Source organism: Lampetra fluviatilis, chromosome 39 (assembly GCF_964198595.1).
Source record: "Lampetra fluviatilis chromosome 39, kcLamFluv1.1, whole genome shotgun sequence".
NCBI classification, from domain to species: Eukaryota; Metazoa; Chordata; class Hyperoartia; order Petromyzontiformes; family Petromyzontidae; genus Lampetra; species Lampetra fluviatilis.
In genome coordinates, this window is record NC_136313.1 from 3,311,314 (window position 1) to 3,324,370 (window position 13,057).

The 13,057-nt window shown below is 51.6% G+C and overlaps 1 protein-coding gene across 1 annotated transcript in view; it reads left to right on the forward strand.

The window, feature by feature from the left end:
- Positions 1 to 13,057, forward strand: part of LOC144945871 (transcription factor 12-like) — a 100,997-nt gene that overhangs the window by 35,314 nt on the left and 52,626 nt on the right. The window contains exon 8 of the mRNA XM_078874477.1: positions 10,352 to 10,401. Within this exon, the coding sequence (XP_078730603.1) occupies positions 10,352 to 10,401 (50 nt within the window). The remainder of the gene's footprint in view (positions 1 to 10,351; positions 10,402 to 13,057) is intronic.

Consider the following 13,057-nt stretch of genomic DNA (forward strand, 5'->3'; position numbering starts at 1 on the left):
TTCCAGAAGTCGAGGGACAACAACTCCGGTCATCTTCTCAGCGGCTTTTGGATAGCCACCGAACAAAGACGGTCACTGCATTGCACACTTTCAGATGTGCTTCTGCGGCCGTCTAGCATGCTCTGCCTTCCGATAGGAGGAAGCCACTTGAAAACTCATTTCTTTAGAACACATTTTTGTGTTTAGTTTGTTGTCCTTCGCCCGTACCTCCGATTAGCATCATTGGCTACTTACGGTGCAAAAAAAGTTCAACATTTATAGAACTGAAAATAATGCCTGACCAAATCTGTGTACGATGCAGTGAAGGGCGGGAAATGAGTAATTGACCGCTATAAATGTTCACGTGATAAGCCACTCCGTTGAGCTATCATTTGTAGCCAGGTTGCTTCTGAAAAAGAGCTTTACAGCTCACTGGAACTTGACCTGGTTAAAATTAAAAGTTGAGTTTAGAGTGTTCAGAGATTAATGAAATAAAGAGATGGACAAGAAATAGGTTGTTGCACTTTGACATCGGATAATGAAAAGCAACGTAGCAATTTCGATTTAAAGCTTTCGTGACTGCAGGGATTCATCTTCTTGGTTCTTTCGGTAAAGTCACGTAGAAGGGAAATAATAAAATAATAAAAATAAAACATAAGAAAATAACTCTCACGACATTTCGGCCACAACGCAAGCAACCGTCCTCAGGTGAAGAACAGGTCTTTCCGACAGACCTGTTCACCTGAGGACGGCTGCTTACGTTGTGGCCGAAACGTCGTGAGAATTATTTTACTATGTTTTATTTGTATTATTTTATTATTTCCCTTCTACGCGACTTTACCGAAAGAACCAAGAAGATCAACGTAGCAATGTGCCACTGACAGGATGCATATTACCTACCAGAGGTGGGACAAAGTCATTGTTATGCAAGTCACAAGTAAGTCTCAAGTCTTTGCTCTCGAGTCCCGAGTCAAGTCGAGTCAAAGATGAGGCAAGTCCAAGTCGAGTCTGAAGTCATCAAAATCATGACTCGAGTCTGACTCGAGTCCAAGTCGCATGACTCGAGTCCACACCTCTGTTACCTACTGACATGGATCGCACACATTAACAATGAGGATGAACAGGGCATAGACGTGCCTGCATTGAGAGACGGCAACGAGGAGCATGGATTAGAGAACGGACGCAAGTTGGAGAACCTGTGTTTCTTATCATAAACTCGTGATTTTTTTTTTAATAAATATAAAAAAGCGTCCATCCTTGAGACCCGTAAATGACAAAACGATCTCGCTTGTTTGTTTAAGGGAGAAAAATGTGGCACGTAAGTTGTAACAGTCGTTTAGAATGGCACCCGAGACGTGGATCCAAAAGTGAAAAAGTCATGCCAAGTTGGCACCTTGGACATGTCACGTGACCCTCTGTCTCCCCCCACAGAATTTGTGTTGCCAATACGGTAACTTTTTTAACCTTTGTACGTCCATGTCTCCCTTTGTCCTCCGCCCCCCTCCAATAGTTATGCAGATTGTGTTATCAGTGTGATGTTGTGAGACAAAAAAATCCATTTAGAACTCTCGCAGAGCAGTGATGAGGAAGCAGATATCACAGAGGTACTTTTAAGATCCAAGGCCGTAATTATAATTTCTATTGGGGGGGACACATCCCCCCAATATATATTACAAAAAATAGTAATTGCTATGCTATGTAAAAAACAACAATTTGCTAAACCTTGGCCACAATATCTGGACTTGTCTTCATATAACAACGCATAGATTTCTGTGTTTTTTATTGTGGTTCTGGTTGTACTTTATGAATCCCTAGTCTCTGCCATTACATACAATGAAACAAGAAAAGGTAAAAAAATAAAAAAACAGAGCAATGTAATGCAATACACTATTACACATTATTGTAAAAAATAATTAAAAAGTCCATTCTATGTGTTAGTGACTTTTCAAATATTTTAGGCAGGAAATTCGTTTTCAAATTTAGATTTTTTTTCTGGGGCGGGGGGCGACCGCTAGACCCCCTGGAAGATTTGGTCCCGCCAATGTTGACTCCATGCCTACGGCCTTGCTAAGATCTGTTCCAAGTGGCCTCTGAAAAAGGCATTCAAGGGGAGCAGCAAGCAAAATGTTTGTTGCATGGTGGGTAAACTGAGCTTTTATTCTCAGATGTTGGATTTAGGCAAATTAGGTTTAGAATTAAATCTAATGCAATGCTTCTTTTGTTGAGTCATTGGTGACTTAGCTGTGTAGGGGTGTTAGAGAGAGAGCCCGTTATGCATGGCAGCCTATGGTAAACAAACACAGTAGGCGGGGCTACATGAGTGCACGAGCAGGTGCCCTCTGCGACGTCCGCGCCAGACACCCTGGGGGGTCGATTCGGTCGTTATGATCCCCCGGGGCCCCACCCCTCAGGGAGGGGTTGGGTATAAAAGGGGAATGTATCGAAGGGCTCGGGAGTGTTGTGTTAGCTAAGAAGAGAAGACGGAAGACGTCCTAGATAGAGCCCTGGTCTCCCCCTGGCACGCCGTCCTTATCAGGACCGCGCAGGCTCGAGCCAGTGGCGTGGTACCAGAGCCAGAGCCAGTGCTGGTCTGGACTCTGGGTACCGGGCCCGACTGACCAGTGTCGGGCCAAGATAGCCTCCCCTAGCCCATTAGAGGAGGACTCAGAGGCAGGCTAGGGTTAGCCTAGAAGTGTGTCCTCAGATAGACGGGTGAGGGGGCCGATACCCCCTCAGTGTGTATGTCACAACGTGTGGTGTTAAATAAACAAGTGTGCCTCCAACTCCGGTGTGAACGAGTCATAAGCGTTACTACATCTGGCGTCAGAAGTGAAACAAAGTACGAACATGGATACACGCCGGACGACTCGAGTCGGGGTACCAGAGGCAGAAGACACCACTGCAGTCGGAGGGCCCGAGACGGCTGAAGATGCCATCGACCAGCCGGGGCTGGGCGCATCCACGCCACAGCAGCTGGAGGAAGGGGAGCCGTCGATGGAGGGGCTGAGGGAGGCGCACGCGAAGCTGACCGAGCTGCTGTACGCCGCAGCCGCCATGCTCGACACCATCACGCAGCTGGGGGCTGCGGGACCGCCACGGGGCAACGGCAGCCGACGATCACAGCGCCTTCCCGCCATTTCCACGGAGCAACATTTTGAAACTCCCGCCATCGCCGCAGCTGCTGTTGAGGGCGTGGCCGCTCTAAGCATCGCGTCCAACGGCGGGAGTACAGTACCTGCCGCGTCACCACCAACGGGCGGAACGTCACCACGGGTGCGACCGGCGATGCCATCGCTGGTTCGTGCCGACGCTGACTTGAGTGAGGCGGACGAGGGAGTGCGTTCTTCCTCTGCAGCCGCTGCCTTACATCAGCGGCTACCTCCACTCAAGGAATTTGTGGGCGAGGATGGCGACTGGGGCGGCTTCCAGCGGCGCTTCCTCGCTCACCAGGAGATGGCACAGTGGACAGACGCCGAGGCTCTCCGCGCGCTGCCAGCACTTCTCGACAGCGACGCCCTCGCCACTCTAACATCGGCTTCGAAGGAGAGGCGCTCCACGCTGCGGAAGGCGATGCAGGTGCTGTCGGCGGTATATGGTCCACCATCGGACTGTCGCCAACTCTTTTACGATCGCCAGCGGGGGACGAAGGAGTCGCCCCTGGCGTACCGCACAAGCCTCCTGGCACTGGCGAAGGAGGCCTTTCCACGAATGGATGACGAGGGTGTCGACGCCATGGTGACAGAGAAGATACTTTTGCTGGCGGACGACTTAGACATCGTCATTGTCGCACAGGACGATGCAGAGATGTGCTCCCTCCAAGCGGCCCGTCTTCTCCACGCAAACCTGTCCTCTCAACGACGGAAGGCCAGCAAGGCGGCGAGCGGGCGTGCCGTCGCTGCAGCCACCCTCCCGGCGGAAGAGGTTTGCGCCATCGACCATCAACGGCAGCATGGAGCGGGAGTACGGGAGGACCGGGCCGGTTCAAGCCGTCTACAACATCCATCGTCGTCACCAGCGCTTCCACGCTGTTACAACTGCGGCATCCGGGGCCACGTCGCCTCGGGGTGCCGCTCTCCTGGGCAGCGCAGGACGACACCTCAACGGGACGCCGGCCCTCGTCACAAGCTCCACCATCATAATCCGGCGAGTCGCGGCACCCCTCATGCTTGGCCCACGCACACGCCCGTCACACACTCAAACACCGCAGCGAAGGGGGGGCCAATATCGCGTACCATGGCACCAACACGCACCGCTCTGGGTACTCAGATTGAACCCAGCCAGTGGTCCGTGTTGGCCCATCGGGTTGTAGCCGCGTCGTCAGGGTCGTCGGCCGTTGTGGGCCACATCGATGGGGTCGAGGTGCGCATCCTGGTCGATACAGGAGCATCGGCGACCATTATTTCGGAGTTGATTTATAACATTCTCCCTGCCCAAAGCCGTCCTTTGATGCCTGTTAACGTGCCATTCTTTGCTGCTAACGGGGGTTCACTTGGCATCATCGGACAAATTCGTGCCCAAATTTGTGTCGGGGATATTAAATTGTCTGGGCCGATTTTTGTTTCCTCCTCGCTGGCGGTTCCGTGCCTGCTGGGGACGGACTTCCTGGCCAAAATGCCGATTAGGATATTAATCGACCAGGGATGCATTGAGCTCCCATCGGGCCGACGCATGGCGTTTCTGCCATCCCCCGCTACGAGCCGGACGGCGTTCGCGACGGTGCCGGCGTTCGTAGATAGAACGGTGCGCGTTCCTCCGGGGGCGCAAATGTTGATTCCTTTGAAACTTCGGCGGCCCTTCGCTAAGGGCATTGGGGCTCAAGGGGTTCTGTTGGGACCGTCTAGGGCCGGGGTCAGTGGACCTGATTTACTCCCGGCCCAGACCATAGTGAGAGGGGAAGGAGAACCCTTCATCGCGGTCCTCAATGTGGGCTCGCAGACGGTGGTGGTCCCACAGGGGACCGTGCTTGCTCACGCAACGCCGGTGCCCTGTGAGGAACCCGTCGCGAGTCATGTCGGCGCTGTCCCTGCACCGCGACCACATTCGGACAGCGATGAAGGGTGGCTCGAGGCGCTTTGTGCGGGATCGACGGACCTGTCAAATTTAGAGCGTCAACGTCTTAAGACACTACTAAGGGAATTTTCCGACGTTTTCAGTCGGGATAAATACGATTTGGGCTGCACTAATCTGCTGCGTCACCATATTGATACGGGTGACAGCGCGCCAATACGCCAGAATCCTTTTCGGTTGAGTCCCGCCGAAAAGGACCATGTCAAATCGGCTGTTGATGACATGCTAGCCGCCGACATCATTTCTCCCTCCAACAGCCCTTGGGGAGCGCCGATCGTCCTGGTTAAGAAGCAGGACGGTTCGTTGCGGTTTTGCGTTGACTTTCGGCGCCTTAATAAAATTACGGTTGCCGACGCATACCCGCTCCCACGGATGGACGAATCGCTTGACGCCTTGGCGGGAGCGCGATTCTTCTCCACATTGGACTTACTTTCGGGATTCTGGCAGCTTCCTCTGGACGATGATTCAAAGCCTAAAACTGCTTTCCGTACTCCGCACGGCCTGTTTCAATTCAACCGGTTGCCGATGGGCTTACACTCAGCGCCGGCAACTTTCCAGCGGTTGATGGAATTGGTTTTGGCTGGATTGCAATGGGAGTCGTGCCTGATTTATTTGGATGACGTTATTGTCTTTGGCAAAACTTTTGATGAACATCTCCAGAGGTTGCGGGCGGTTTTCCTAAAGATGCGGGCTGCTAATTTGAAATTTAAGCCCCAAAAATGCCATTTGTTACGCGAGTCGGTGCGTTATTTGGGGCACATCGTGGGACGCTCAGGTATTTCTACCGATCCCGCCAAAACGCAGTGTGTAAGCTCCTGGCCGACTCCCACCTCAGTGGGAGAGGTTAGGAGTTTTATTGGGTTTGCGTCGTATTATAGACGCTTCGTCGCTAATTTTGCGACTATAGCAAAACCCCTACACGCTTTAACATCAAAAGGGGTTCGGTTCTGCTGGGGTCAGGAGGAGGAAGCTGCTTTTTGCTCCCTTCGGGACGCTTTGGTAAACGCTCCTCCCCTGATTTACCCTGATTTTTCAAAACCATTCTTGCTCGACACCGATGCGAGCAACACGGGTATTGGGGGCGTGCTCTCCCAGGTGGTTGACGGCGTGGAACGTGTGGTTGCGTACGGCAGTCGGGTGTTGTCTCCAGCGGAGCAACGATATTGTGTCACCCGTAGGGAACTGTTGGCAATTGTCCATTTCATCCAACAGTATCGCCCATATCTGTACGGTCGGCATTTCACCGTCCGCACAGATCATGCGGCACTGCAGTACGCCCTGAGGGTTCAACAGCCATCGGGACAATTGTCCCGATGGTTGGAGGTCCTCCAGGATTACGATTTCCAAACCACATACCGTAAGGGCGTTCGCCACACCAACGCGGACGCTCTGTCGCGCTTGCCAACCACCTCCGAGTGTGCATGCCTCCTGGGGTCTGGACGTTGCAGACCTCCAGGGGACACATCGGTTCCTGTCTTGGCGGCCGCCAACGACGACGATACAGTAGTTACTAATTCGATCGAACAACAGGGCAAAGATTCCCTGTTGGGGTTGCCCGTCATTGACTGGGGGCGCCTCCAGATGGAGGATGTCTCCCTCCTCGGGTGGCGACGTCGCGTTGGCGGTGCGGCGGGGGGAAAAAGAGGTGGTTCCGACGCATGGGAAATGTGCCAAGGCCTGCTGATGCATTGGGACGGGAAGTCGCGTCGACATCGGCTGGTGGTCCCTACTGGGTTGCGGGGCAGGGTGGTATGGGCCGCTCATGAGCGCCTCCTACACCTGGGGACCCAAAAGACTCTCGCCTTGCTGCAACTTGATTTTTATTGGCCTGGCATGACGAGGGATGTTGGGGATTTGTTGGGATCATGCCCTCGATGTGCACAACGCAAACCGCCGGCACGGGAATCTAACCCGCCCTTGCAATCGATCAAAGTGTCCAGGATAAACGAGCTGGTCGCTCTGGACATTTTGGGACCATTCCCCGCCACCCCCAGGGGGAATAGATATTTGTTGACTGGTGTCGAGTATTTTACACGCTGGCCTATGGCCTGGCCTCTGGCCAACCAGTCGGCAGCAGCCATCGTGGAGGCCTTTGTTCAGGGTTATGTCCTGGACAAAGGTGCTCCGGAGAGGCTGCTGACCGACCAGGGCAGAAATTTTTCCGGTAAACTACTCAGACAAGTCTGTGATCTCCTGGGCACAAAGAAAATTCGGACCTCCCCATATCACCCACAAACTGACGGGATGGTCGAACGGTTGCATCGCACCATCACGTCCATGTTATCACAACAAGTTTCGGACTCGCAAACGGATTGGGACCTACAAATTCAGGGGGTCTTGGCGGCGTACCGGATGGCACCCCATGCAGCTACGGGGTTTTCTCCCTTTTACCTCATGTACGGCCGAGAACCAGACCCGCCTGTTCGTGCCCAGTTGCAGATCCCCGTGCCGCAGGGAAAAACTAATCTGGCTGACCACGTTAAATTTAATCTGGACAAATTGACTGAGGCACGGGATGCTGCAATGCAAAACTCTGACCTCCGTCAGAAGGTGAATGAGCGCCTCAGATTGAGTCGAGCGCACATGCTGCAGTGGAAGCCGGGGGACAAGGCATGGCTGCACTGCCCCCAGGTGCCACTGGCAACCTCCTCTAAACTGGTGCGGCCGTGGCGGGGCCCTGTGGAAGTGGTGGAGGTGTTACGACCGCAGTGCGTGCGCATCAAGTGGGGGAAGCGGCGATGGTTCGTGCACCCCTCTAGGTTAAAACCCTTCTCTGCGGTACACAATCACACTTCACACGCGCGTGGCCAAGCATGTGGGGGGTCGGCCGACTCGCTGGGTCCGTCTCCGTCGCTCTCACCTAATGCCTTGCCGGCTGTGCCACCTTCAGGTGCATCAGGAGTGACGGGCTCACGCCCAATCACCCCTCCTGCGGATACCGAGGGTCACGCGGAGTCGGATGAATGCTCACCCCAAGACGGACAATTGCCACCTGATGGTCCGCCACGCGCGGTTACCCCGTGTGAGGGGCCCGCTGCAAGGACGCGCGCTAAAATGCGCAAACTGTTGTGAGGCCGGAAAATGTGTACATAGCTGTTGTGTTCATTGGATGTTGTGTGGGTGGTGTGTTCCCCACTCCTCGGATGTACATATGTTGGCTTCACCGTGTGTTGTGTGTGCGTGGTGGGTTCCCTGCTGATTGTATATAGGCTGTTTTTTTACGGAATTCGTATTTATTCGGGGGGGGTGCGACGGGTTGTTTTCTCATCTTGCTGTTGCGTTCTTGTTCTGGTTCCTGTTATTGTTCAAAAATAGTGAGGCACACGCGCGGTCAGGGGGTGAAGGCACCTTTATTGTCAAATTTTTGTATGTTGGCAGCCGGGACGGCTGCATGCTATGCGGGGGGGAGTGATGTAGGGGTGTTAGAGAGAGAGCCCGTTATGCATGGCAGCCTATGGTAAACAAACACAGTAGGCGGGGCTACATGAGTGCACGAGCAGGTGCCCTCTGCGACGTCCGCGCCAGACACCCTGGGGGGTCGATTCGGTCGTTATGATCCCCCGGGGCCCCACCCCTCAGGGAGGGGTTGGGTATAAAAGGGGAATGTATCGAAGGGCTCGGGAGTGTTGTGTTAGCTAAGAAGAGAAGACGGAAGACGTCCTAGATAGAGCCCTGGTCTCCCCCTGGCACGCCGTCCTTATCAGGACCGCGCAGGCTCGAGCCAGTGGCGTGGTACCAGAGCCAGAGCCAGTGCTGGTCTGGACTCTGGGTACCGGGCCCGACTGACCAGTGTCGGGCCAAGATAGCCTCCCCTAGCCCATTAGAGGAGGACTCAGAGGCAGGCTAGGGTTAGCCTAGAAGTGTGTCCTCAGATAGACGGGTGAGGGGGCCGATACCCCCTCAGTGTGTATGTCACAACGTGTGGTGTTAAATAAACAAGTGTGCCTCCAACTCCGGTGTGAACGAGTCATAAGCGTTACTACAGCTGCAACGATCAACTGTCTTCACTGGAGGACGTGGTTTAATCACAGTTGGTTGAAACTCAGGTTCTGTCCTAGGATTAGCACATATACAACGTGCACATGTGAAGTTAATGTCCAGAAGAAGTCACTTGAAGGGATCTCAGAAGTAGTTATATGATACTTGTTTTTTACCCTTCTATCTGGCAACAAAACTAACACTTTTTTTTTACAAGGAGTCATGTTTGCATTGACCACAATACCTGCGGTCGGAATGCAAACAAACATTTAAATAATAAAAAAAGGTGTCAGTTTTGTTGCCAGGTAAAAGGGTAAAAAAACAATTATCATATTTTGCTACTGGCAAAGGAGGTTCCAATGGTAGTTATTTGATATCTGCTTCGACGGGCCATTATCATGGGTTGATACACTGCTCTGCAAGAATTCCAAATGGACAAATTTTCATCTCATGATTATACCCCAATAGCACAACTAGAATAAAATGTGGTGAAAGACGAAAATGTTAACAATAAAAAATTAACCCGTAAAAACAAATTTTTCACTATAAATCCATTATATGCGTGTTCAATGGGCCACAACCCAGCCCACATTGGTCTTTGAAATGGGCGGCTAGAGTCCTCTCGTCCTCTGGCTTGAGATGGCTGCCACCTATGGGTCAGATGATTGTCTGCCACCATTAAGCAATTGGTAATTAAATATTTTTTAAAAAAATCTTAAAAAGTGTAAAATTTTTGAAATTTGTTTTCACGAAAATAAATTGTCACGCACAACGAGTCTGTGTGCAAAATGTCAGCTCGATTAGATCACGGGAAGTGGGTTAAAAAACGACCGAAAGATTTGCACGGTCGTAAGCGCGCAAGCAAGCAAGCAAGTGAACTTAATATAAAGGATTCAAAAATGCCCCCAGCACCTCTTAAAGAGACGTGTTTAATGCTTTAGAATTTACGAAACTATCATTAATACAAACCACTTGTAAATTATACAGGGTCTGAAGTAAACGATATACATGTCAAGACAAAACTAAAGAATATGCATCCATACCTGTCAACCCCTTATCAGTGCCCTACCTTATTACAGACCAATTCAGACCTTATTGGTCACCCCGTGCCCTTCATGAATCTAAACGGTCATCCTACAAAGTTCCATCACAAGGGAGAAACACAAATACGGGGTAAACCGTATGGGTTGACAGGTATGTGGATCATGGGGAAAAGGGAGGCATTTTTATATTTACCTTCTTGGAAGTGTATGTAAATCCCCTTGCACCTGACGGGCGTGTGAAATGATGGTGCGTCTTCTGTCGGTGTGTCGTCTTGTTTCCGCAGATGCTCCATGTCAGAAGATTCGCAAAATTCCGCCAGGCCTCCCTTCCTCTGTAAGTCACCGCCCCATTGCGCCGTGATGTTTGTAATGAACTCGTGAGTGTTGGATGGCTACGGCTATCCGGCCTTAGCCCTCTAAAACGTGCTTACCAGCTTTAACAACATTCACGTAAGTTGGACTGGCGTCAAATTGTGTCGAGATTTGGGTAGTGATGACCCTAATGTTAGGGTTGGTTAAGGTTGAGTTAGTTGGCTTGGGTGATGGGTGGGTTATCGTTATAGCTGAGTCATGGTTCGGTCTGAGTTTTGCTTTGCGTTGAAATGAGTTGGGGTTATGGTTGTAGCTGGGCTATTGTTTAGTTTGGTTGGGGGTGGATTGTATTGGGATTGAGTTGGGTTAGGGTCACAGTGGGTTTCACTTGTGATCTAATGAGCTCATTCATTTCGTGAGAGCTCTCCTCCTCTGAGTGGAGCTGGGCGCGTGAAGCAGCGCCACCTCATGACCGCGCATCATCACTGCCTTTCATATTCTTAGGTTTTTTCGGTAAAGTCACGTAGGTAAAAAAATTATAAAAGTAAAATAAAAATAAAATAAAATCACGACGTTTCGGAGGCAACACAAGCTTCCGTCTTCAGGTGGAACCGTCACAGCACGATAGCTGTATCAAGTGCTGTGACTGTTCCACCTGAAGACGGAAGCTTGTGTTGCCTCCGAAACGTCGTGATTTTTATTTTATTTTTATTTTACTTTTATTAATTTTAATTTTTTACCTACGTGACTTTACCAAAAAAACCTAAGAATATGAATCCTTGCAGTCACGAAAGCTTCAAATCTAGAATCACTGCCTTTTGCAGCGCCCACCCTCCACCAACCCCCTTAATAGCAATAGGTCACAAACGTATCAGCAGCACACCACACACCATGATGCACCATCATATCACGCACCACACCACACACCGATAGATGGAACTGCGGAGAGCCCCTTCAGAGGGTAGTTGACCTGCTCTTCCACACACATTTCTTAGAAGCGGTGGAGGCACTTACAATTTACCCTGCCGCACGCAACCTGCTGATCGACTAACTGTAGTTTACCCGTTTATGCTACTCCGTGGCTAGGGGCTAGGGGATTTGATGAACTTGCATATAGTTTTAACTGTCGTGCTGGGAGATCGAATCAAACTGGCGGCCTGGATTACAGGCCCCGCGTACGAGCCATTGCGCCGTGGCAGCATCCCCCTGGGCAAGAGGCTCAAGCGATAATCACGGGCAAAGCCAAGCTCCCATTTCTCGTTCCCAGCTCGCTCGCTGGCAGCGCCAGTCGCGTTGAGCCTGGTAATGCGGCGGTTGCGTGTGCACTCTCTCCCAAGCCACAGGCACAAGGTGTGACCCTTTGACTGATGCGGGCTGTCATCGTAGGCTGCCGCAGCCCGTGAGCTGCACAGATGGCCGAGTCATTAACCAGATAATTGGTCACATAATTTAATCCCTGGCCGCCATCACAATCAATCAGGTGACGGCGGGAGCCGCTTCTTGAGAAGACGATGATGATGATGTGGTTGTGCGTGGGCGGCATCCACCTTCGTGCTTCCGAGCACCAGAATTGAAATGCAAGTAAAAAAGGGAAAATATTGTGGTCTGGAGACGCACAGGAGGTTGAGTTAGGGGGTGGGGTCAGTGAGATGGCTAGTACTAGTGCCTGGTGAGTTCGTTAGGGGTAGGGCTTGCACAGGTCTCTCTCTCTCTGTGCCATCGTAGTAGATGAATTACAAAAATATGGTGCACAAAGCAAAACTGCACGAAGAGATATTTGCCTGCTGAGTAGCACACACAGTACACACACAGTACACACACAGCACACACACAATACGCACACAGTACGCACACAGCACGCACACAGCATGCACATAGCACGCACACAGTACGCACACAGTACACACACAGCACGCACACAGCATGCACACAGTACACACACAGCACACACACAGCACACACACAGTGCACACACAGTACACACACAGCACGCACACAGCATGCACACAGTACACACACAGCACACACACAGCACACACACAGTACACACATAGTACACACACAGTACACACACAGTACGCACACAGTACGCACACAGCACGCACACAGCATGCACATAGCACGCACACAGTACGCACACAGCACGCACACAGCACGCACACAGCATGCACATAGCACGCACACAGTACGCACACAGTACGCACACAGTACGCACACAGCACGCACACAGCACGCACACAGTACGCACACAGTACGCACACAGTACACACACAGCACGCACACAGCATGCACACAGTACACACACAGCACACACACAGTGCACACACAGTACACACACAGCACACACACAGCACGCACACAGCATGCACACAGCACGCACACAGCACGCACACAGCACGCACACAGTACGCACACAGCACACACACAGCACGCACACAGTACACACACAGTACACACACAGTGTTGTCCCACGTCCGACTGCATAGCCGCATGTAGAGTGAATTCAAACCGCATATACGCGAAATCGCACAAACCGAACTCGCATAAAGCGAGGGAAACCTGTACCGGTGGCTTATTGGTAAGAGTTGAGGTCAGCGGGAAGAGCCAGTAATTGTGACCATTTGATTTGACTTAAGATCATTGGGAGGGCTGGAAACCCATGGTTATTTGGCGAGTGC